General features: G+C 47.5%; 1 protein-coding gene across 2 annotated transcripts; it reads left to right on the top strand.

Moving 5' to 3' along the window:
• Positions 1-309: 309 nt before the first annotated feature.
• On the top strand, positions 310-18,435 carry XKR7 (XK related 7). 2 transcript variants are annotated; one of them, XM_036753101.1, is made up of 3 exons: positions 310-902; positions 15,731-15,914; positions 17,455-18,435. In XM_036753101.1, exons 1-3 carry the CDS (start codon positions 310-312, stop codon positions 18,433-18,435), a joined length of 1,758 nt encoding a protein of 585 aa, XP_036608996.1. The 2 variants fall into 2 exon arrangements, with proteins under 2 accessions (XP_036608996.1, XP_036608997.1); XM_036753102.1 differs by having other exon boundaries at positions 15,731-15,930; positions 17,483-18,435.
• The last annotated feature ends 5,037 nt before the right edge of the window (positions 18,436-23,472 follow it).

Genomic DNA, 23,472 nt, shown 5'->3' with positions numbered 1-23,472 from the left:
CCCACCATCAACTAGGGGAAGAGGGGGCAGAGTAGGGCCAGTGGATAATTGAAGGGGGGAGGAAGAAGGAGGAGGAAAGGGAGGTAGAATAAGAGAAAGATAAGGAAGAGGAGGGAGGAGGAGGAAAGCGTTTGGGAAGGAGAGGAGGAGGAGCAGGAGAGCAGGAGGAGGAAGAGGAGGAGGAAGAAGAGAGGAGCCACCAGCAAGAACCTCCTCTCAACCACCACCGCCCCCTGCCCCCTCCTCCTCCGCCTCTCCCCCCACCACGCGGCCGCCCGGAAGTCTCTCCCCGCCTCCTCCTCCGCCAACATGGCCGCGAAGTCGGATGGAGGCGCCGCCGCGGCCGGCCCGGGCCCGGAGGGGGCGGTCGGCGGGGCCCGGGCCGGCTCGGGGCCTCCGGGGGCTCTGGGGACCGGGGCTGGGGCTGGGGCGGGGCTGCTCTCGGTGGGAGGAAGGCGGCCCCGCTACAGCCTGTGGGACTGCTGCTGGTCGCTGTGCGCGCTGCTAGTCTTCTTCTCCGACGGGGCCACCGACCTGTGGCTGGCGGCTGACTATTACCTCCGGGGCCAGCACATCTGGTTCGGCCTCACGCTGCTTTTCGCGTTGCTGCCCTCCCTCGTGGTGCAGCTGCTCAGCTTCCGATGGTTCGTCTATGACTACTCATCTGCCGGAGCTGGGCCAGGTGCAGCTGCTACCGCCTTCAGCACCAAGGACAGCACCAGCGCTAGCGTCAGCGCCAGCGCCGCCTTCAGCACGAAGGACAGCGGTCCCGGCCCAGGTCCCGCGGTGCCCGCCCCTCCCGCGCTATCTGGCGCCCGGCGTCCCCACCAACGTTGCTGCCGCCTCTGCGTCTGGCTTCTGCAGTCGCTAGTTCATGTCCTGCAGCTCGGTCAGGTCTGGAGGTAGGAAAATAAGGAGGTTTCGCTGGATGGAATGGGATGGGATGGGATGGAATGGAATGGGATGGGATGGAATGAAATGGGATGGAGTAGGATAGGACGGGATGGGATGGGATGAGATGGGATGGGATGGGATGGGATAGAATGGGATGGGGGAGGGAAGAAGAGGTCTGGAAGGGGAGGCTGGAGACAGGAAAAATGGTGGGGGGAGGGCGGGGAGGGACTGGACTGATTAATTTCCTTCCCCCTATTTCCCAGCCCCACCCTGTCCTCTCTCCTCTCCCTCACCTCTCAGGGGGTCTCCCCTCTGGCCCCGCCTGCGTGGGGCAGTACAAGATTGGGGGAGGGGGAGGGGTGAGAGAATCACAGAATGTCAAAGCTAGAAGGACCAACTCAGAGCTTAGAGGCCATCCAATCAAACCCTCTTGTAATGAGGAGGAAATTAAGGCTCAGAATGGATAAGCGATTTGCCCAAAGTCACACAGCAAGTCTGACAGAACCAGGACTAGAATCATGATTCCAAGTAAAAGGTTCTTTCATAGCCTCATTGAATGTCAGAGCTGAAAGAGACTTTTTACAAAGATAATCTAATATAACCCCTCATTTTATAGATAGGAAAATTGAGTCTTATAGGGTTTAAGTGAATGGTCTAAAGGTCAAACAAATAGTAAATGACACTCAGGACTTTAACCCAAATCTTCTGATTCTAAGGTCATTGCCTTTTTTTTTTTTTAACAATATCGTGCTATGTGGAAAGGTTTGTACTTATTATGTGAAGAGGGAAATAGAGGAGGACTCAGAGGTGATGAAGAAACATTTGGAAAGGGGAAGCTTTGAAAGGGAAGGTGGTGGGAGGCAGCAGAACTTGTCATTTCTTTAGTTCCTTCACCCCTTTGCAGTGCCCCCCCCTTTCCTGGTCTGGAGAGCATCGGGAATGAGGCCTTCTAGTTAAAAAGGTCTGTGGGTCTACAGTCAATAATCAACTAGCATTTATTAATCAATTGACATCTCCATTCTGTTGCCTCTTTTTAGTGCCCTAGGTCTTTCTCTCCCTTTTTGTCCCTACCTTAAACTCCAGGAAAGGGGATCCTAGGAGAGGGAAGTAGGCCCAAGAAAGTAGCCCCACTGTTTCAGGAAGGCTTTGCAGACTTCCTACTCTCCAACTATATTCAGAGCTGAGCTGCTTCTTCAGGGTTCCCAGCTCTTAGTGTAGTGTAGTGCTTAGAGCATAGAACTATAGAGTCAGAAAACTTTGGTTTGAATCCTGACTTTGCCATTTTCAAGCTGTGAGGTCTTTTGCAAATCCCTTCCCTATTCTGTGCCTTACTTTTCCCACTTGCAAAGCAAAGAGGCTGAACTAGATTATCTCTAAGGTCTCTTCCAAATCTAATACATTAAATTCTAAGGTCCCTTCCAACTCTGGCATTCTGTATTCTGAACACCTTTTATATTCTGTGATTAGGAGTAGAGTTGGGGTAATGATTCTTCTGCCCCACCTCAATGGGAATTTGGGAGCCAGCCTTGTCATTTCTCAGAACCCATAAGAGCGAAACAAAAAGCTTGGTTTAGCTTCCATGGGAGGGAAGACCTTGAAATTTTTCACCAATTTATTCCAATCCATTCCAATTTATTGTGATTCCCTTCCTTCCCTGCAATTGGGAGCCCTTTGAGCTGAGTTGGATCTAGAAGAATGTTCCCCCAACAAACACAGTGGGAAGCCACATTGAGATAGAACCTTACTTTAGCAGGACCAAGAGCTGGAGAATCCTGTAAGAAGATATCTTCATTCAAGAGAATAAATCTCTAATGATAAATGTATCTCCCCCATTCCCTAGTCAATTCACATGGGCCTCTTAGAAGAGTAAGCTCTTCCCGTGTTGGGATGAGCCAGGCCATCCTAAGTGCCCCTGTACTGACATTGCTTGGGGAAGGGGAAATATAAACCATTCTACTGAAAGTCAGGAGGCCTATGTTCTCTATTAGTGCTATCTCCATTAATAACCATGGCTACAGACTAGTCCCTTCCCTTTTCTTTGGCTTAGCTTCATAATCTGTGGAACAGAGCTAATATTTAACCTTCATACTTCAGAGAGCTCTTGTGGGGGTCAAATGAGATAATGGATGTGAAAGTGCTTTGAAAAGTATAAAGCACCATACAAAAGTAAAGTTCTAATGTCATCAACATCATCATCCTCATTCTCTGCTTAGCTTGGAAGATAGACTGCTAGGCTTTGGGGTCAGGGCTTCTGGTTTTTATTCCAGTTGCCTACTCCTTGTATCATTCTGGCTGTGTAACCATGCCTCTCTAAGCCTCAATCTCCCCCATCTATGACAGGGTCAGTCACCAGCAAGATGATGAACTTGATCTCCCTCAGACTGTCCTGGGGAAAATCACTATCCATTCAAAGCATCATCATTATTATTAGCCTGACACATAAAAATAATCAAGTCTATATCCAGGAACTAATCTACATTTATCTTTCCCTTGACTGAGTGGACAGATGGAGAGAGATATTTTTAGATACTGAAATGGTAACTTCCTATTCTTGGTAGCCAAAGCTCAGTTCCCTCTGTCCATCAGACCAAGTCCTAGATAACTGGCCTTTACTCACTAGCAGCCTCAAACCACACCACTTCCTCCCCTTTCAGAATTTCCTTACAATGAGCCACATCTCAGCTTTTTTTGACCAGCCAAGAAGTGTCCTCAAAAATGGCTGGAAATAAATGAACAAAGGTGGTAGCTTTAATTCAATAGTTAGTAAGCAGCTACTCTATGCAGGGCAATGGGAATACAAAGGGAAAAAAACCATCCCCTCCCCTCCATGAACTTACCTTCTACTTGGGGGTGGAGAGCATACAACATGTGTACAGGCGAGAACACACAATAAAAAAATAATTTCAAGAGGGAGAGAACACTAAGAATTGGTGGGATTGGGAAAGAGCTTGTGTAGAAGGTAGCACCAGAAAAGTGCCACCTCCAGCACTGGATGGAAGGCTGGGACTGGAGATAGCCACTCTGGTAGCAGAATCGGGATGACTTCCAGGAGAACCAGCATCGAGAATCAGGTATTTCTTTCTCTGGGCCTCACTGTCTTTGATAAAATGAAGAAGTTGGACTGGATCTCTTAGGTCTCTTCTAGGTCTGACAGTCTACAGTTCATGTTTAGCTCAGACTTGTATGTTCTAAGGTGTCTTCCGGTTTTTACATTCTGTGTTGTATCTTCTAAGGGCCCTTCAACTCTAACATGCTAAGACTCAGTGACTGATTCTAAGAAAGTAGATGGAAGGCAGGGAGTGGGTTGTTTTGTGGGAAGGAGTTGAGAGGGGAGGTAAGGTAATACAGGGACTGAACAATATGACTTAGAAGTTTCTGCTCCTGAGTGGGAACTAGAAGTCAGGAGGCTCGGGTTCTACCCTTAGCATTTCCACTAACTGACTGGACTTTGGTTAATTCACTTCTCTTCTCTATGAGACTCAGTTTCATTCTCTAAAAAGTGAGGCTGGACTTGATAAAAATAGCTTTAGAGCTGGCAGGGATCTTACAGGCCATATAGTTTATATCCCTCATTTTAGCGATGAGGGCCCCGAGGGCCTTAGAGATGAAGTGACTTGGTAGAGGTCACACAGGTAGTAAGTGGAAGAACCAGGATTCAAGCCCTTACCTCTGACTACAAAGTCAATGTCCTCCAGCATTCTTTTCCCTGCACCAAGCTGAGGTCTCTTTTCAGTTCTGGAATTCTATGACTAACTTCAGATTGTTTATACTAGTTCCAGGGCAAGGTGATTGAGCAATCTGTCCTCCCCTCTACCCTCACCCTCCTCCACCTTACTCCTGATTTCCTTCCTGGTTGGGCAAACCTGAATTCCTCAGCTATATACAAGGCAGGACCAGTCTGTGGATGTAACTAAATGAACAAAAATCCTAAACAAATAATTGAATCCCCTCCTGGAATGTTGGGGTAAAAGTGGAGGATTTTTATATGTGGAATTATACTGACCTAAATGGTTACTTTTCTTACTTTAGACAAGTCATTTTTACCTCTCTGAACCTCAGTTCCTTCATCTATAAAATGGGATCATAGAATTTAGAGCAGGAAGGTATCTTAGAGACAATCTAATTCAACTTTTAATTTTTTTTTTAAGATGAGGAAACTGAGACTTAGCAAAGGTAAGTAAGAAGTTTTCTCAGGTGGTAATTAGCAAAGATGGAAATGGAAACCACATTTTCTGACTCTAAATTCTGTACTCTCTCCATTGCTCCATACTGACTGTACTAAGTGCACTTACATGGTTATTGTGGGGACAATGCTATGTAAGCTTATAAAAATGTAAATTATTATTATTGCTGTTATCAGGATTTTCTGGCTGGAAAATTCCCCAAATGACCTACCTGGTCAGAGGGGCTGTGGAGGCCCAGGAGGATCTCCTGGCCCATACCTTTTACACAATTAAAAGTTACACTGTCCTACCACTGACTTAGGATGTTAAAATCATGAAACTCAAAGCTGGGAAGGATCTTGGAGATCATCTGGTGTGACCATGTTGTTTTACAGAGGAATAAGTTAAGACCAGGAGAGGGAAAGAGACTCACTTACCAAGGTCACATTGGTAGCAAGTCGCAAAGCAATATTTGAACTTAGGTCTCCTAAGTCCAAATTCATGGTTCATTGCTGTATAATTTTGGGAAAGCATCTTCCCCTTACCAGGTATCAGTTTCCTTGTCTTGATAATGAGGCAGTTAAACTAAATGATCTCTAACTGGAAGACATTTTGTGCCCTTCAGAAATCATCCTTTGGACATCTCAAAGTATTCTTCCTGAGTGGAGGCCACCTCCCTTCCCAATTGGCAACCTCCCTTCACTCAGAGTTTCCTGGGCTTCCTTCTCTCTCTAGCTGATGGGGTAGCATGAGTCTGGAGCTGGGAAGTGGACCCAGGGGTCCATATGCTCAGCCTATGAGTCTCTCTTCTGGGGAATTGTAAAGCCAATTAAGCCTGTAACTCTATACCTGACCTTTAGGACAGAAGGGCTTCTTGCTCAGGATTTATCTTTTGCTAATCTTCAGCTTTCTCCTGAGTGGATTGTTAACCTGATAAGTATAATTTACTAAGCCCATTAGCAAGAAAGGATTTGGCAATAAATTCTATCAAGGACCTCTGGATCCTTGGACTCTTTCTAGTAATTTCTGAGACCTTCCAGGATGATAAGCAGGAACTTTGTTAAAGGAAGAAAGACTAGATTTTGAGTCTGGATTCAAATCCCAGCTCTGCCTCTCAATACCTATGGGACCCTAGGCAAGAATCTTTACCTCTCCGGACATCAGTTTCCCCTTCTGTAAAAAGGAGAGTGTTAGACTCTAAGGTTTATAATCTCTAAGCACCCTTCTAGCTCCAAATTCAATGGCCCTAAAGTACAATGAAAAGAACTCTGGCCAGCTTAGGGGAACTGGATTCTAGTCCCAGCTTGGCCATTACCTGGATGTATGACTGTGAGCAGGTCACACAGCAGGATTGGAATCCTGGGTAGATGGTGGTAGGGTGGAAGAGTGGTTTTGTTGTTGTTGTGTCATTTTTCATTCATGTCCAACTCTCCATGATCACATTTGGAGTTTTCTTGGCAAAAATACTGGAGTGATTTGCCATCTCCTTCTCCAGCTCATTTTATAGATGAGGAAACTGAGGCAGACAGGGTTAAGTGACTTGTCACAGGGTGTAACAGGGTCATATGGCTAATAAGTGTCTGAGGACAGATTTGAACTCAGGGAGATGAGTCTTCCTAACTCCAGGCCAAGCACTCTCTCCGCTGTACCACCTAGCCCTAGCCCTTGTCCTCAGTGGCAGAGTGGGGATAGGGAGTATGAATAGCCTAAGTGCTAGGTTGGATGGTAAGATTGCTAAAGGAGGGCCAGCTAGGTGGTGCAGTGAATAGGGCACCGGCCCTGGAATCAGGAAGACCTGAGCTCAAATCTGGCCTCAGACAATTGACACTTACTAGCTGTGTGACTTTGGGCAAGTCACTTAAACCCACCTGCCTTCCCCCCTCCAAAAGAAAAAAATTAGAACCATAAAGATTGCTAAAGGAAAGAGAATGGGACTAGGGAGTGAAGAATTTCTAATAGGACAGTTTCTGGTCTGGGAAAGAAGCTACGGTCAGTATACCAATTTATATTGGTCAGACAGATTCTTAGAATCCTGGCACAGAGTTCACCTCACCAGTCAGAAGGGACCTAAGAAGTCCCTAGTCCAAACTGCCACCCACCGGAGGAATCCCTACACAGCTTTCCCAAGGGATGTCTATCCAGCCTCAGTTTGAACACTGGTGTTCAAACAAAAGCTCATTTCTAATCAAGAGCCTTGGGATTTGCTGCTTATCGAAGCATCCAGATCCATTGTTGAGATCTTCCTAATAACTCTGACTTTTGGGAAGCTCTTCTTTCTATTGAGCCTCCAAATTCTTACATTCACCCCTCTCAATACCTCCCTCCACGCATCACCACCCTACTTTGCACTGTGACTCTTCTGGTGGGGGGTGGGGAGAAAGAGAAGACTAGGAGAGATGAAGGGAGAAAAGCAGGGAGCAGAAAAGAACAGAGCTTACCTTCAGAGAAAGCTTTATAGTATTTTCCCCATGACTTTGAGAGGCAGGAAGTATAAGCATGATTTATTTCTGTTTTACACCAGAAGAAAATGAAGCCCAGAGTTGGATCATAGACTTAAAACTGGAAGAGACCCTTAGAGATCACTCATTTTACAGTTGAGGAAACCTGGACCCAGAGAAACCAAGGGATTTGCTTCAGGACACAGAGCAATAAGTGACAGAGGTGGGGTTTGAATCCAGGTCCCCTAACTCCAAATTCATTGATCTTTTCACCTTACCATGATTGGTTGGTTGTTGTCCTTTGTTCTCAAAGAGGACCAAACTAACATCACTATATTGGGGTCAAGGTACAGTATGTCCAATTGTGGCTGGTCACAAGGCGCTACCACAGGTCAGACACAAATAGTCCATGCAATAGTATAATAATAATAGTCCTACTATGATCCCTTGACCATGATCACGGAGCTAGTGAGTAGAAGGGCCGGGGCTAAAACCTGAATCTTCAGACTCCAAGTCCAATTCTCCTTCTATTTGGAAGGGAACTTGGAACATACAAGGTAAAAGACTATTGCTAAAAGAAATCTTACACTCCAGGTCGCCTAGTCCAACCCTCTCATTTTACATGTGGTGAAACAGAGGTTCAAGAGAGGGAGAATGAATTGGCAGAGGCCACAGAGTCTAGAACCTAGGTTTCCTGCCTGAGGGTTGGGAGTGAGACAAATGAGGAGTGGAGTTTGGGGGATGGAAAGATAAGGCTTAAGGATGCAGCCTTTAAAAATGTGCTGGAATTTGCTGAGATCATAGAATCAAAGAAGGCCAGCATTGGAAGGGATCTCAGAGACCATCTAGGACTTCTTGTTTCTCTTTGTGTTCCCAGTGCATAGCACACCACCTGGCACATAGTAGGTGCTTAACAAATGCTTCTTGATTGATTCTTTCTCTTTTATTTTCTGATAAAAAAAAAAAAGGTGGCTCAGGTTGGTGAAGTGACTTACTAAGAGTCACACATCAAATCAGTGACAAATTGGGACTAGAACCCAGGTCTCTGGAATCCCAGATCAAGGATATTTTCACTGCAACACATGGATGACTTTTTTTTTCCGCTCGCCAAGGGGTTAGATGGAAGCATCTAAACATGGGTGACCTCCTCTAAACTCTAATACTTTGGAGTTTATGCATGCGATTCTTTCCATATTATTAGACTGTAAACTCCTTGAGAGTCAGGTCTTTGTATTCCTAATGCCAAACGCTGGGCCTGCATATAGTAAGCACTTAGTAAATGTTTATGAAATTGATTTTATCCAACAAAATATCATTAAGTGCCTGCTGTGTCCAAGTACCGTGCTGATTACTTTGGGAGGAGGGGTGTGTATGATGTTTAAATAAAACCCATAGAGCTGACTTTATCGAGCTTAGTCTAGTAGAGATGAAGTTAACAGATGGAAATGAAGACCCAGACAGGAAGAGAGCCTTGGCTGAGAGTGTGCAGCAAGTCTGGGAATGGGAGCTTAGAATCATGGTCGTGCAGCTATGCTATGAGGGGCAAGTCACATAATGTGAGAGAGGCTCAGTTTTCTTATCTGTGAAGTGGAAATAATAATGCCTGTGGTATCTAACTCATAGGGTTTTCATGAGGATCCAATGAGGTGGTATATTTAAAGTCTTTTGCAATATAAATACCAACTTTTATTATCTGGTCTCCTTCCCATCCCTACCACCACCACCATTTTACAGAAAAGGAAGTTATGGCTCAGATAAGGTTTGTGATTTACCTAACATCACATAGCTAGTAAAATAGCAGAGCGGACACTCAAATCCAAGTCTTCTGGTGCCAACCCCAGTGCTTTTATACTATTACACTGTACACGACCTCTCCCAGCTGAAATTCTGGTTTCCCTCTAACACAGAGAATTGGGGTCTTCAGAGGTGGGAGGCTGGTCCAGTCTCCTCACTAGAGTTGTCAGTAGAGTGGGGTAACCAGGACTCTTTTCCCTAGAGTGTTCAAGTTTTAGAGAAAGCTGACAGGATTTCTAGTCTTTCAGCCATTTAGAAGCAACTGAGTTTAGTAACTCATTAGTGAGAATAAGTAGTTAAAATAAGAAGCTTCTAGATGCCGTACTCAAGTGAGCTCCTCCATGGTCTCATCCTGTTTCTTTCACACTACAATTTAAAAAAAGAATTGGTTTTAAAAAGTTGATTTGACAACATATTTCATGCTAGTTGCCACTGGTGCAAAAACTACTAGCTCCGGCTCTGTTTCCTAGCCACCTACCAAGATGGGTATCTAGTGAATCAAGAGGTAAGTGACTGCAATCGAGTTACCTGCTAACACCGATGTCTTGTTCTGCTGCCAATATCAGGAATATGAGCTCCTCCAAGAAAGGCTCACCACAGTGGCCATCTAGTGATGTAAATGAGTAATCTAGGCTATTCAAAGGAGGGTGTAGCTGCCCACAGTCAGGATTGGAAGATCCCTCATTTTGCATAGAGTAGAAGCCTGTTGTCCTCACACTGCAAGGAGGACTCCTAGAGCCAGTAGCAACAGCTGTGACGGACAGATGTGCCAGGAAGAGTCTCTTATTTACCCCACTTTCAACTCAAAAACAACCTCACTCTTAGTGACTCGTTAGGACTCAAGGACAGCATTTTTCTAAAGATAGGCAAGAGGATGCTCTCTGTGTGTGTGTGTGTGTGTGTGTGTGTGTGTGTGTGTGTGTGTGTGTTGGTGGAAGCAGGAAAGGGAAGGTTTGAGGCGGAATCCCTGAAGGACAATCATGATGTGGGGAATGAACTTATTCTGTGGCCCATTTCTCCAGGAAGGGAAGCAGTGGGCTTGAGATACTGACTTTCTGACCCACCCTTCTGAGAGAGGCCTTGTGGTAAATGGGAGAAGAGAGAATGAGCCTATCCTTTCGGGAGGTATTGAGAGAAGGTTTCATAGTCAAGCCTGATCAAGAAGCATAAAAGCATAGAAAAATAGAACGTAATGTGATTAGAACCAGTGGTGAGAACCAGCCAGGAGATTTTCCCCAGGCAGAGAAGAAGAGGTGGGGTTACAGGAAACTTAGAACTTGGGTTACAGCTGGAAGGGACCTATTGATCATTTAGTCTAGACCCTTTGTTTTATAGAGCAAAAATTTGAGGCCCAGAGAAAATAGGGGATTTGTACAATGATAGGGGATTATTGTACAATGATTGTACACAAGGGTGTACAATGATTCAGGCACAGCTAAGTGGTGCCATAAAAAGAGTGCCAGGCCTGCAGTCAGGAAGACTCATCTTCCTGAGTTCAAATCTGACCTCAGACATGCACTAGCAGTGTGATCCTGGGCAAGTCATTTAATCTCATGTGCCTCAGTTTCCTCTTCTATAAAATGAGCTAGAGAAGGGAATGACAAACCGTTCTAATATCCTTGCCAAGAAAATCCCAAATGGGATGATGAAGAGTCAGACATGACTGAAAATGTCTGAACAGCAACAGTCTGAATTATCTCCAAGGTTCCTTCCAGCTTACTCCTACAACCTTTGATTTCTGACCCAGAATCTGAGGGGCAGGTATTCATTTGACCCATGGTTTTAAATTCTTTACTTCCCATAAAATTGGATCCCACTCCCGATTCAACAGGAACAGACTTCAGAAATCGGGCTCGTGACAGTCATTTTCTCATGTTTGCACAGTTTAGGAGTAGCTAGGGTGTTTTCTGGAGAGAGAATTAGGACCTTCTAGGAGAAGAATTTTTAGCCTGAATCTGTTAAGATGATTTAGGAAGGGAGGTAAAAAAACTTACGGAGAAGGACACATGCAAAATCTCCAAGAGACTGACAGATGGAGAAACCAAGGATGTGAGAGACACCCAAACAGACAGAGGGACCCACAGTTGGAAGGGGGTGGAGGGAAGAACAGCTGAGCACAGGCATATAGACTGACCTAACATTGAATGGGGGTGGGGATGTTTGGAGGGGACAAATTCACATCAGGGTCAGACAAATGGTTGAGACAGAATGAGAAAGATAGGTAGACAGGCAGACTGACCTAGGATTGTAGAGTCAGGACTTCTCACTGAGACCCCATCTGCTCAGTGAGTCCCCCTCCCCTTCATTGAACCCTCTATAGTACCCTAACTAGAGTCTTGCCCTTTTCTCTCAATGATATTATTGACGTGTCTGCCATGGGAGGACATGAATTAAAGTGGAGAGAAGTCCAGCCTTGGGCTCAAAGGACCTGGGTTCGAGCCCCTGCTTCGGGGGCACATGCCATTCCTCCTCATGTCTCTAGAGACACCAGCATCACTACCAAAATTCACATCGTCATTGAATTTGTCAGTTTTGAGACATCTTTCTTCACAACATCCCTATGGACTGGGTAATACAAGTATTCACATCCCCATTTCATAGAGGAGGACACTGAGGTTCAGAGAGTTACAGTGATTTGTCCAGGGTCACACAGGTGGTAAATATTGGAGCTGGGAGTCAAACATGATGATAATGGTGACGACGAAGATGATGAACATTTACATAGCACTTATATACCAGGTACTGTGCTAAGTGCTTCATCATTATTATCTCAATTGATCCTCACAACAATCCTCTGAGATAGGTGCTGTTATTAGCCTCATTTTAGAGTTGAGGAAACTGATGCCAACAGAGGTTAAGTGACTTGCCCAGGGTCACACAGCTAGTACATCTGAGGCTGGATTTGAACTCAGGTCTTCCTGACTCTAGGCTCGTCGCTCTGTCCTCTGTGCCAAGTCCTGTGATGTTCCTTTTTTTTTTTAGCTCTCCCAGAGCAACTAAGGTTAGCCATGGTACTCCCTCTCACCCAGAGTTCTAGATTTAATCCCAGGGAAACTTGCTCTGCTCTGAATTGGGGAATTTACGCTCTGGTCCAACCCCAAACAAATCTGTCCTGATGATGACTGTGGATGTTTTCTATTATGATTATATGATACAGAGAGTTCTGAAGGACTCAAAGATCCTAAAAAGCTTTCGTTCCCTTCCTCCCTGGGAGGCCAAGGCCAGGATTAATAGACCTCTGCCCCCTAGGGGAGAATGTAGGAAAAGGGAAGCTGAGCATAGTAACGTAATGTTATTTGGAACATGAGACATATTTGGAAGAGTCCGGGAACTGGCAGTATGGAGGACTGGGTTTTAGTCTTAGCTCTGTTTAGCTTTGAACCTGTAACTCTGGGCCTGTTTCCTCTGTTGTAAAAAAGGGGGTAATAATCCTTGTCCTGCCCCTCTCACAGGCTTGTTTTAAGAAAATTAGAAAACCCTACAGAAACAGGCATTATTATTTGTAATCCACAGACCACTTCTGCCCCTAATTCACGGTGTGTGACCTTGGGCAAGACTGGCATCTTTCTGAGTCTCCGTCTCCTCACTTGTTAAATGGATACAATACCGCTTTCAGTACCTCCCCGAGCCCCACCAGAGTCCCCACTATCCCTACACAGGGGTGCAGTGGGGAGCGTTGTAAACCCAAAAAACTGTAAACTGTCTATCGTCTCTGAAAGTCCAAGGTGTCCTGACTCTATACAGAGTTAGTTACAGAAACCTCAGGTCCTGTATTCCCAGAGGACCCCATGGATGTAGAATGACAATTCAGACAGATGGCACACTCCCCCACAAAGCTCCACACATGGAGTGCAAACCCAAAACTCTGGGCTCCTCCAGCCTTTGGTTTTCTCTGTTGGCAGACTTCTCAGTCTCTTGCTTGGGTGGGATTAGCTGGTCAGTGTAGGGGCAAGGGAGGAGGGAGAGATTCATCTCTCTCTTCCCTTCTAATCATACAGAAGGGGCTTCCTTCTGTAGAGGGTGGGGTGTTGAAGAAGGGGGTCCAGTTGGGCGTCGAGGATTAGTGGCTCAGACCAGAGAAGTGAACAATAGTAGCTTTGCTGTCCTGCTGCAGAGAGAGACAGAGAGACAGAGACAGAGAAGGAAGGAAGGAAGGAAGGAGGGAGGGAGGGAGGGGGAGAGGGAGAGAGAAGGAAGGAAGGAAGGAAGGAAAGAGGGAGGGAGAGCAAGAGGGTAGGAAGGAAGGAGGGAGGGAGGGAGAGAGACAGGAGAAAGAGTTGGGGAGGGGGGAGGAGAAATCTTTTGTTGTTAGCTCTGGTTAGCTCTGCTTTGCCTTATACTTGCTGCATGACCTTGGGCCCTTCTCTGGGCCTCAGTTTTTTCTTCAGTAAAATGGGGATGCTAATACTTGCACTGTCCTAACTCACTGGGGTATTATGAAGAGTGGTTTGTAAACCTTAATGTGCTATAGAAAAGAAAATACTAATAATCATTATCATCATCATTATTATTATTTTGCTGTATCTAGAACTGGCTTGATGACGACAGGAGGCAGAGCAGGTGGGTGGGGGCAGAGGCTGCTTGTCATGTGGTGATCGATGCTGGTGGGTCTGGGAGCTGGTCCCAGGCCCTCCTTCGATCCTCACCCTGATTGAGGCCAGGCAAACAGATGGCACTCTGGGCCTTCCATTGGGACCCCCCTCCCTTCTTCTCCAGCCCCTCCTCCCTCCTCCCCAGGCCTTGTTCACAGTAGGACCAGCTGCTCTCTCCTTCCTGTAGGAGCCTGGAGCTGCAGGGAATAGGGAAGAGGGGAGGGTGACAAAAACTGCCAGGCTGGGTCAGCTTCTTGTAAATAATGACCGCTTGTCCCAGGGTCCCTGGTGGCAGGCCTGGAAGCCCCCAAGGCTGCAGAAGGTGAGGCCTGAGGGACCCTCAGTGGGGGTGTGGGAGTGGAGAGGAAGGATGTGGGGGAGGGAGTCTGGATCCCCTCCAAAGGACACTGGGCCAGTCCCAGCTTCCTCAGTAGCTCCTGCTTATACTGCTACTTCTGATCTTCCAACCTGATGCTCTTCTGAGTCAGCATTGAGCTGTGGCCATGGATCTCAGCCAAAGAGTGGGGTCCTGCTGTGATGGAAAGAGCACCAGGCTTGGTTTCAGGAGAGATGAACTAGATCGCAGAGGAAGTTTTGACCTTACTAGCCATGGGACCATGGGCAAAGGAGTTCACTTCTCTGGGCTTCATTTTTTTGGTCTGTAAAACAGGGTTGATAACTCTTGCCATACAAGCATCCTCAAAGGATGAGTCCAAAAGAGAGTGTTGGCAGCTACGGAGAAAGGAAGGGGACAGAAGGAAGGAGAGAGGAAGATAGACGTGTGAATGAGAAAAAAATACTTTGTAGACCTTAAAGGGCTATGGAAATGGGACTTCTTACTCTGCTTATTCATAAATGAGTTCTAGTCCTGGTTCTTCTAGTAGCTTGAACAAGTCACTAGGCCTCAGTTTCTTTATCTGTAAAATGAGGGGATCAGATTAGAACAAGCAGTGAGATGGCACAGTGGATAGAGGGCAAGTTAGGAAGTCAGGAGGTAGGAGATAGGAAGACCCGAGTTCAAAATGGGCTTCAAATACTTACTAGCTGTGTGACCCTGGACAAGTCACTTAACCTCTGGCCACCTTAGTTGCCTCAACTGTAAAATAGGGATAAACAAACCTCTCAGGTTTGTTGTGAGGATCAAATAAGATATTATTTGTAAAAGGGTCTCAGCACAGTGCCTGGTATATAGGGGGTGCTTAATACACGATTTTTTCCTTTCCTTCTTAAGCTGGGTACTAAGGGGTCTGTGGATTGATTTCAGGGAGCCGTGAACTTGGATGGGAAAAAATTGCATCTTTATTTCATTAACTTCTAACTGAAATTTAGCATTCCATGATGAATGTAGGCAACAAACATTATCCTGAGAAGGTGCCCATAAGCTTCTGAAAACAGTTAAAGGGGTCCATGACACAAACATAGTTAAGCAACTCTGGACTAGGTTAACCTTAAAGTCTTCATAACGTAGTAGCAAGAACATTGGATTTGGAGTCGGGAGGCTTGGGTTTGAATCCTAACTCTGATGCAGCAGTGATTTAAGGCAAGGTTCTTAATCTCTCTGAGACTCAGTTTCCTCTCCTGTAAAATGGGAATAGTCTTCTTTGACCCCCAGGAGTATTGAGGACAGAGCTTTGTAAACCAAAAAGCACTCAAAAGGAAGCTGTCCTTACTAAGATCCCCATCCCTCCCTCCAGGGCAGTGTCTGCCAGAAGTCATCTCCTTTCCACCTGGCTGGGGGGAAATCCTTCAGCCTCGAGCGTGGTTGGGGGCTGGTAGCCCTAAGAATCTCCTGTCCCCTCCTCTCCCCACCCCTTACACACACACCTGCCCACTGTCCCATCTTCCCCAGGTACCTCCGGGCCATGTACCTGGGTCTGCAGAGCCGCTGGCATGGGGAGCAACTGAGGCGCCACTTTTACTGGCGCATGATGTTCGAGAGCGCTGACATCAGTATGCTGCGCCTGCTGGAGGCCTTCCTGAAGAGCGCCCCACAACTTGTGCTACAGCTCAGCATCATGGTCCTCCAGGAACACATCGAGGCCCTACAGGGTGAGGGCCTAACGCCTCCCTCCTCCCATCTTCCTCCTTCACACCCTGACCTGGGCTCCCCAGCTCCTCACCCTAGGACCTCCTCTTACCACTGACATTCCCCTAGGGTGTTCCCAGCCCCTCCCTGAGGAGGAGTCTTGTCCCACTGGGCCCCCTCAGGTTTCCTCTCCCAGACATTCTCACCCTGGGTTTCCCTCAGCCCCTTGACTACCCATCCCTCACCTGAGGGATCCTTCCCTCCCATCCCTTACCACTCCCTCACCTTTCTGGCTCCTGACCCCTCTTCCCTCCCAGCCCCTCATCCAAAGCTCCTTCATTCTTCCCAGTCCTTCTCTGGGAGACCCCTTGGCATGATCCCTTGGCTTGGGAGATTCCTTAGCATCAATGGTGACAGTCATTTGTTGCTGAACACCCCAAGGTAGATCAGGGTGCTTGGCCCCTGGCATATCCTTATTCCTCTGAGATCTGGCTAAGAGCCTTTTTCCTACTCCTTGATGTTCACACCTCTGTCTTTTTCTCTATCTCATTCTCTTTCCTCCCTGCCTATGCCCTAGGCCTGCCAGGGGTGTCCTAGGGATCCTCTGGCTGAAAGGACTGCTTGGCTCCTATCCTAATCCTCCCAAAGTCCTCTGGCCCAGTCAGCAAAATCACCCAGTTGGGTTCAGTTTAAGTGGCCCCAGGCAGGACTGAAGTGTTTGGCTTGGCCGGGTCCCTTCTATCCTTCAGTTCCCTGGATCATCCAGGCCTCTGTCTATTCTATGCCTCTATTTTCTGCCCAACCTTTGGCTGGCTCCTACCCATCTCTCCTTCCCTCTCCTTCACTCTTCTCTCATCTCTCTCTTTATTCTCTGCTTTTCTTCATTATCTTACTTTCTTACTCTCTTTTTTCCCTTGTCCCCCTCTTCTAGATTCCCATATGCTTCTAATCACAGAGATTCTGATCCACACTCATACCTAGCCCCGATCCCAACCACCTCAGGTTCTGCCTTCTGCCCCCTCTTCACTCTCAAAAATTCCCCCTCTTCCCACACCAGCCCATTGCATCCATCTCTCTGTTCTTCAGTTCTCAAGAATATCATTGTCCCCATAGGAGTTTCCCTATAGGAATTTGACTCTGCCCTCAGGATGTAGATGTCCTGAGGTAAGATGAGGAGAAGGAGATATGATAGAGTGTTGGACTTAGAGTCGGAGGGTCTGGGATTGAATCCCAGTTTTACTATTCCCTTCATTTCTCTGGGCCTTAGTTTTTACATCTGTAAAATGAGTAGGTTGGACTAATGATGTCTGAGCTCCCTTTTAGCTCCAAATCTATGGTTCTATGACCTCTTACCCTATCTGCTCTCAGAGACCCTAACCCTGACCCTTATCCCTACCCCAACCCCTACCACCTACCTCTTGTCCTTATCTCTCCTCTCAGAGACCTTGCCCCTAACACTGAGCCCTCCTGCCTACCTCTCACTACCTCCCTTCTCCCTCCCTTTGGAGACCTTGCCTTATCCTTAACCCTGGTCCCCTCCCCCCCACCTCCCACCTCTGGCCCCTGTCTCCACAGGTCTCTCAGCCTCGGCCTCACTGGTGTCGCTGGCCTGGATAATCGCTTCTTATCAGAAGGTGCTTCGGGACTCGAGGGACGACAAGCGTGCCATGTCCTACAAGGGGGCTATAGTCCAGATCCTCTGGCACCTCTTCACCATAGCGGCTCGAGCCATGGCCTTCGCGCTCTTTGCCAGCGTCTACCGGCTGTACTTTGGCATCTTCATTGTGGCCCACTGGTGTGTCATGACCTTCTGGGTCATCCAGGGGGAGACAGACTTCTGCATGTCCAAATGGGAAGAGATCATCTACAACATGGTGGTGGGCATCATCTACATCTTTTGCTGGTTCAACGTCAAGGAGGGACGCAGCCGCTCCCGGATGGCCATCTACTACTGTATTGTCCTGGTGGAGAATGCAGCCCTGACTGGCTTCTGGTACCACAACCACAACTTTCCCACTGACTTCAGCGCCTTAATCATGGTGTGCGTGGTGGCTGCTAGCTTTGCCCTGGGCATCTTTTTCATGCTTGTCTATTACTGCCTCCTGCACCCTAATGGGCCCATGTTTGGTCCCCAGGCTCCCGGGGGCATCTTTACTGAGGCTGTGAGTGCTGGCCCTTCTGGTCCCTCTGCTGATGCAGTTACCAGCCCCCCACGGTCTCTGCCCCGGACTACAGGTGGAGAGCGAGATGGGGTCCCTGGAGACCGAGACAGTGGTGCACCGGCTGTGTTCCAGGTCCGGCCCAGCCTCCCAGCCACACCTGTGGCCCGTACTCCTCGGACAGAGGGGCCTGTGATCCGAATAGATCTGCCCCGAAAAAAGTATCCAGCATGGGATGCCCACTTTATAGACCGCCGGCTCCGTAAGACCATTCTGGCACTCGAGTATTCATCCCCAGCTACCCCTCGCTTGCAATACCGAAGCATGGCGGCCTCCCGGGAGCTACTGGAATATGAGACCACAGTGTAGGCTGCTCCACAACCATCAGGGTTGGGGGATAAAGGGGTATGGCAGCTCCACTCCCCTAAACCAGTCAGTGTTGAGCTTAGAGTTTTCAAGGGCCATTGGTCTAAAGGTGGTTAGATCTCTTGGGCCAAGGGTGGCAGGGAGGGGAACATGATGACCCCAGCCAATGGAAATCCTCCTCCCCTCTTCTTTGCAATTTTTGGGTGAGTTCATTGGCACTGATGCCCTGCCCCCTGCCCTGGCCCATGTAGCTCCCATACGCAGTCCATCAAACTCCCTGGGATCCAGGGAATTAACTGGTGCTAAATTTCCCCACCAGGCCCAGAGTCTTCTCTTCCATATGGCATTTCCTGCCCACCACCAAGCAGAGAGGCTGTGGGTTCCATTAGCTGAACTCTCTATAGGATATTGCGGATACCTCAAGGACCAAGGCAGCATGGTCTAGATGAAAGAGGACTGGATTTGAAGTTAAAGAATCTGGGGTCAAATCTTGGCTCTGCTGAGTCATTGGACAAGTCATGTTCCCTCTCTGGGTCCCAGTTTTCTCTACTGTAAAATGAGAAGTTTGGACCAGATGATCCTTAAGGTCCTTTCCAGCTGTGACAACCCTTGAGTGTCTATGGGACCTGAGATCTGGATGTGGTAACATATGACATTGTGAACTCCCAGACATCATAGGGTATCTGGGCTGAGCTGAACTCTTGAGGTTAAGGGTGCTGGCCAGGATGAAGGGTCTAGGTTTAGAGTTGTTCTAGGGCCAAATTCCTAAGGCCAAGCCTTTGGGATCATAGGATTTAGAGGAATCATCTAGTCAGCCACCTCATTTTACAGGCAAGGGAAATGAAGCCCAGAGAAGGGAAGTTACCTGCCCAGAGTCCTATCAGAATGAAATCGTTGACTTGGAATTTGAATATAGGTCCTCTGGCTCCAGCATCCACTATAATACCTTCCATATGCCAAGGCATAAGGGAGTTTCTAGACTACTGTCTGAGAAATGTTCTGAGTGTACATTTTTTTTGTTCTAGACTGCTATGTGGGTTCTAGATGCCTGTCTGTAGTAGAGCTCTGGGGGACAGTGTGTCTATGGGACCTTCTTAGCATTGCAATTTTTCCTTCTAGGATCTGCTGCAAAGGTCTGGACCCTTTCCTTATTGGGAGCTTTTGGGATAAGGAACCCATGTAAGAGGAACCTTCTGAGGGCTCTAGGGTCTAAGGCTCATAGAATGCTCTAGGTTCCTGACCACTTTGTGATACAACTGCCATCCAAAGGGGAAAATATGATTTTGAAATTATTGGGGATTTAAAAAAAACAAACTATTAAGGATATAGATTCTGTCAATTATTTTACCAGCTGGGAAACTCAAGCTTTAGGGGAATGACAGGAATTTCTGGTTTTTAGCCAGGCTCACAGCTGTAGTCCCTGCCCTGGGGTGCCTGGGAAATGACTCCTTTGGCTCTGGGACAGACGAAGCCCAGGTTCCCATTGATGTCTCCCAGGGCTTTCAGACCTAGGGAGTCAGACCTGGGCCAGCCTCAGGGTATTCCTTGGGAGGGAAAAAAGAAATACTCAGGCCCTGGGGTCAAGATTGAGACATCCTGTTCTCCCAAAGAAAGCCCAGAGTCAGGATGGTATATTCCTGGCCCAGCCTCTAAAATGGAACGAAAGGGAGAGATAAGACCAGGCCAGATGATTAAAATATGAACCAAGCTGGGGTGCGAGTGAGAATTGAGAATAAGACCCCTGTTAAAGGCCAAGTTGTCACCTCAGGGCCCCAGGTTGAGTTGGGGTTGGGGATAGGGTGGGGTTAGAGATCATCTAGTCCAACCATTTTATTTTACAGATGAGGAAACTGAGGCCCCGGAATGGGAAATGACTTGCCGAAGCATACGTAGTAAGTCAGCCCCAGAGGAGGAATAGAAGCCAGGTTTACCGACACCCAGCCTCCAGTTCTTTCCCCTAAACCATGAGCCTGCACTCAGGTGGACGCTGTCTCTACTAAAGGGCATGGTGGGGAGGTGAAAAAAGGGCAGGACTTAGAGTGCAAAGTAACTCCCAGTGTGCACACAAGTGTACACACAGATATCATACATCTATATACACATACACATACCCCACATACATAGCACTTGATGCAACCCCCATTGAGCACATGTGGCATTTTCTCACAAATATCCCCATACAGTGAAATCATGTATAGACCCCATCCTGCCAACACACAGAGCTGCTTCTCCATCTCTCCCCACCTACTACATCCACCTCTGGGAGAGTCCCAGGAAGGTGGGCTAAACAACATGTGGCTGAAGGAGGGGGCTAAGACCAGGTTGGGGTGGGACCTAAACCTAGCCAGATCTTCCCCAAAGATAGGTATTTCCATTTCTCAGCCAAGAATGGCTTTCTGGTTCCCCCAAGAAGGAAATTTAAGATTCAGAGAGAGATTGGGATTTGTCCAAGGTCACATAGCTACTGAGTGTCAGAGACAGGGTTGGAATACAGGCCTCCCTTTTTCTAAGGATCTGTGCCAGAGACCAGGCATGAGCCTGAAAGATTATCAGAGTCTGGGACTCCCTAGGGGTCTTAGCAAGAAAATGGGGAAGAAGTTTCTTCCTTCCGTTCCCTATAGGGCTCAGCTCCTAAAGACTCTGTCTCCAGTGAAGGCCTCTTTCTACTACCAGACTATGAAAAGGAGTTCAAGAACCCCAAGGTCTGGGGGCAGCTCTAAGGGAAAAAAAAGAGATTTGGGTCTCTGAAGCATCTAAGCTCTCAGGCTCTGGGTCTTTCCTTGCTTTATGCCCAAATCCAAAATGCTTTCAAACCAGTTTGGAAGTCCCAGCATTCTAGACTCATAGAATTCAGAACTTGAAGGGACTTTGGAGCTCATGTAATCCTCACCCCTTATTTTACAGAAAAGGAAACTGAGGCCCAGGGGGGGATTATTTGACTAAGGTTAGACAGTGAGTAAGCAGCAAGACCTGAATTCCAAACCAGGTTGCCAGGACTGAGAATTGGAAGGGGCCTTGAAGATCATCTGATCCAAGTTCTCATTTGAGTACCGAAGAAACTGAGGCTGATACTCAAACAGTTGGTAAATGGCAGAGTCAAGACTGAAATCCAGATCTCCTGACTCATAGTGTGGGGTCACTTTATGTGATTGTTTCTAAGCTTGGGCATTAGCCCATTCCTGGGGGTAGAGATAGAAATTTGGGTCTAGGAGGCAGCAGGGCTTGGTCTTCAGTGGTATGAGCTTTTGACCAGGGATACCTGGACCAAGCTCTAGCTCTGACTACCCAGGTCTCCCGCAGGGGTATCTATAGTGTCCTTTTGTCTTCCTGTGACATGATCTACCTCAGCTGGTCTTTCTGTTCCCTGCCTGGCCCTCGGATGTCTTTGTCCCTCCCTCTCACACTCTTCCTTCCCGGGACCTTCCTAGGGCCCTCTTTGATCTCTTAAGTGAGTGTAAGTTCATAGAATCACAGAATGTTATAGCTGGGAGAGACCTTTGAGACCTTCTCATTACAAATCAGGAAACTGAACCTCGGAGAGGGAAATGATTCGCTCAAAGTCACATAGCTTAGTAAGGACAGAGTCCAGGTCCCTTGATTCACAGAAAAAGCCAGAAGGGAACTAAGAGATCATTTAGCCCAGCCCCCTCACTTTACAGATGAAGAAACTAAGGCCTAGAGGTGGGAAGGGACTTAACCAAAGTCATAAAGAGAATTAGTGGCAGAGCTAAGATTAGAAACTAGGCTTCCTGCCCTTTCCCCTGCTGTACAGTCAGACCACCAAGGAGCTTTGTTGATGGGGTAGAGAGAGGAGGTTTCACCAACCCTGGCATCTCACCTCCACCCTTTTCTTTCCCATTGCTTCTGTATGATCCCTCAACATTGGAGGATCCATCAGGTTCCTACCCTCTGGGGTTTGGGTAGGTAACATAAAATGCTTTACAAACCACAAAGGCCCTAGGTATCATAATTACTATTAGATACCTGGTTAGGCTACTGACTCATCATGTTCCCCTCTCTGGGCCTCGGTTTCCCCTGTGAAATGAAGGAATTGAATGAGATCATCTTGAAGGTCCCATCCAGCTCTGTGATTCTGGGAGAGGGTCAGGTTGAGCGCAAGGTTCCCCTAAATTCTCCAGCTTGCTACCAAGTCATCATTAACAGTGAGCATGAAAAGTGCCTGGTCCCATGTGAGTGAATTCCATGTTGTACCCCCTGACACTGCCTGCCTACCCTCTGGGGTCAGCTGTTCTCACACTGTACAGGTTACTTGGACTCTTGTCTCCCCCCATGGCCCCCAGAATATACAATCTCTCTCTCTCTCTCTCTCTCTCTCTCTCACACACATACACACACACACACACACACACACACACACACACTCACACTACCACACACACCCTACCACCACCACCACCGTATGCACCAGCCACGGTGCCCCATTAGGTTCCCGGGCTGATCCATACCAACCACACCCATCATATACCCAATGCACTGACTGTACCATGTGCCTTGTTACCACATCCTCCCCCCTCTACTTCCAGTACAGCACAGAACCCACCCCCATCAAATGGTCCCAGGTTGTTATTGATACCCTGGTTATCAATCAACTGCTTCCTGGGTACAGACAACTCCTCTCCCCAACTACCCAAGTCCTCTGTCCTTACACCTTCCATTATCTTTCTCATACCCACACCCCACTGCCAGATACACTGAGGGACTGGCTGGCTAGGCTGCCTCTCTGGAGGTCAACGGAAGCCTTTTTCTATTGTTCACTGCTTTGTGGTTGTTACTAGGTCAACTAGAAGAGCCAGATCCAAGCAAGAAACTTGGGGCAGCCCCAGGCCAGGGAGATCCTGTTGGAGTAGGCAGGTCTATTCCGGGGCTGGGAACAGGAGGTCTCTTAACTTAGAGGTGAAAAGACAAGGAGTCTGTCCAAGGGAGAATAGGGAAGGGGCCTGCAATTGGAGAAAAAAAAATAGATGAGCTGGGAATCTTTTCTCCTCTTCCTGTATTGTGGCTATTCTTTGAGAATCCTTG

Source organism: Trichosurus vulpecula, chromosome 3 (genome assembly GCF_011100635.1).
Source record: "Trichosurus vulpecula isolate mTriVul1 chromosome 3, mTriVul1.pri, whole genome shotgun sequence".
Lineage (NCBI taxonomy): Eukaryota > Metazoa > Chordata > Mammalia > Diprotodontia > Phalangeridae > Trichosurus > Trichosurus vulpecula.
The sequence above is the reverse complement of the archived record's forward strand: the minus strand, read 5'-3'. Positions and strand labels throughout refer to the sequence as shown.

Coding starts and splice junctions, on each gene's coding strand:
- XKR7 (XM_036753101.1), top strand. CDS start 310: ATGGCCGCGAAGTCGGATGGAGGCGCCGCCGCGGCCGGCCCGGGCCCG. Junction 903..15,730: donor CAGCTCGGTCAGGTCTGGAG/GTAGGAAAATAA, acceptor CATCTTCCCCAG/GTACCTCCGGGCCATGTACC. Junction 15,915..17,454: donor TCATGGTCCTCCAGGAACAC/ATCGAGGCCCTA, acceptor CCTCCCCCCCAC/CTCCCACCTCTGGCCCCTGT.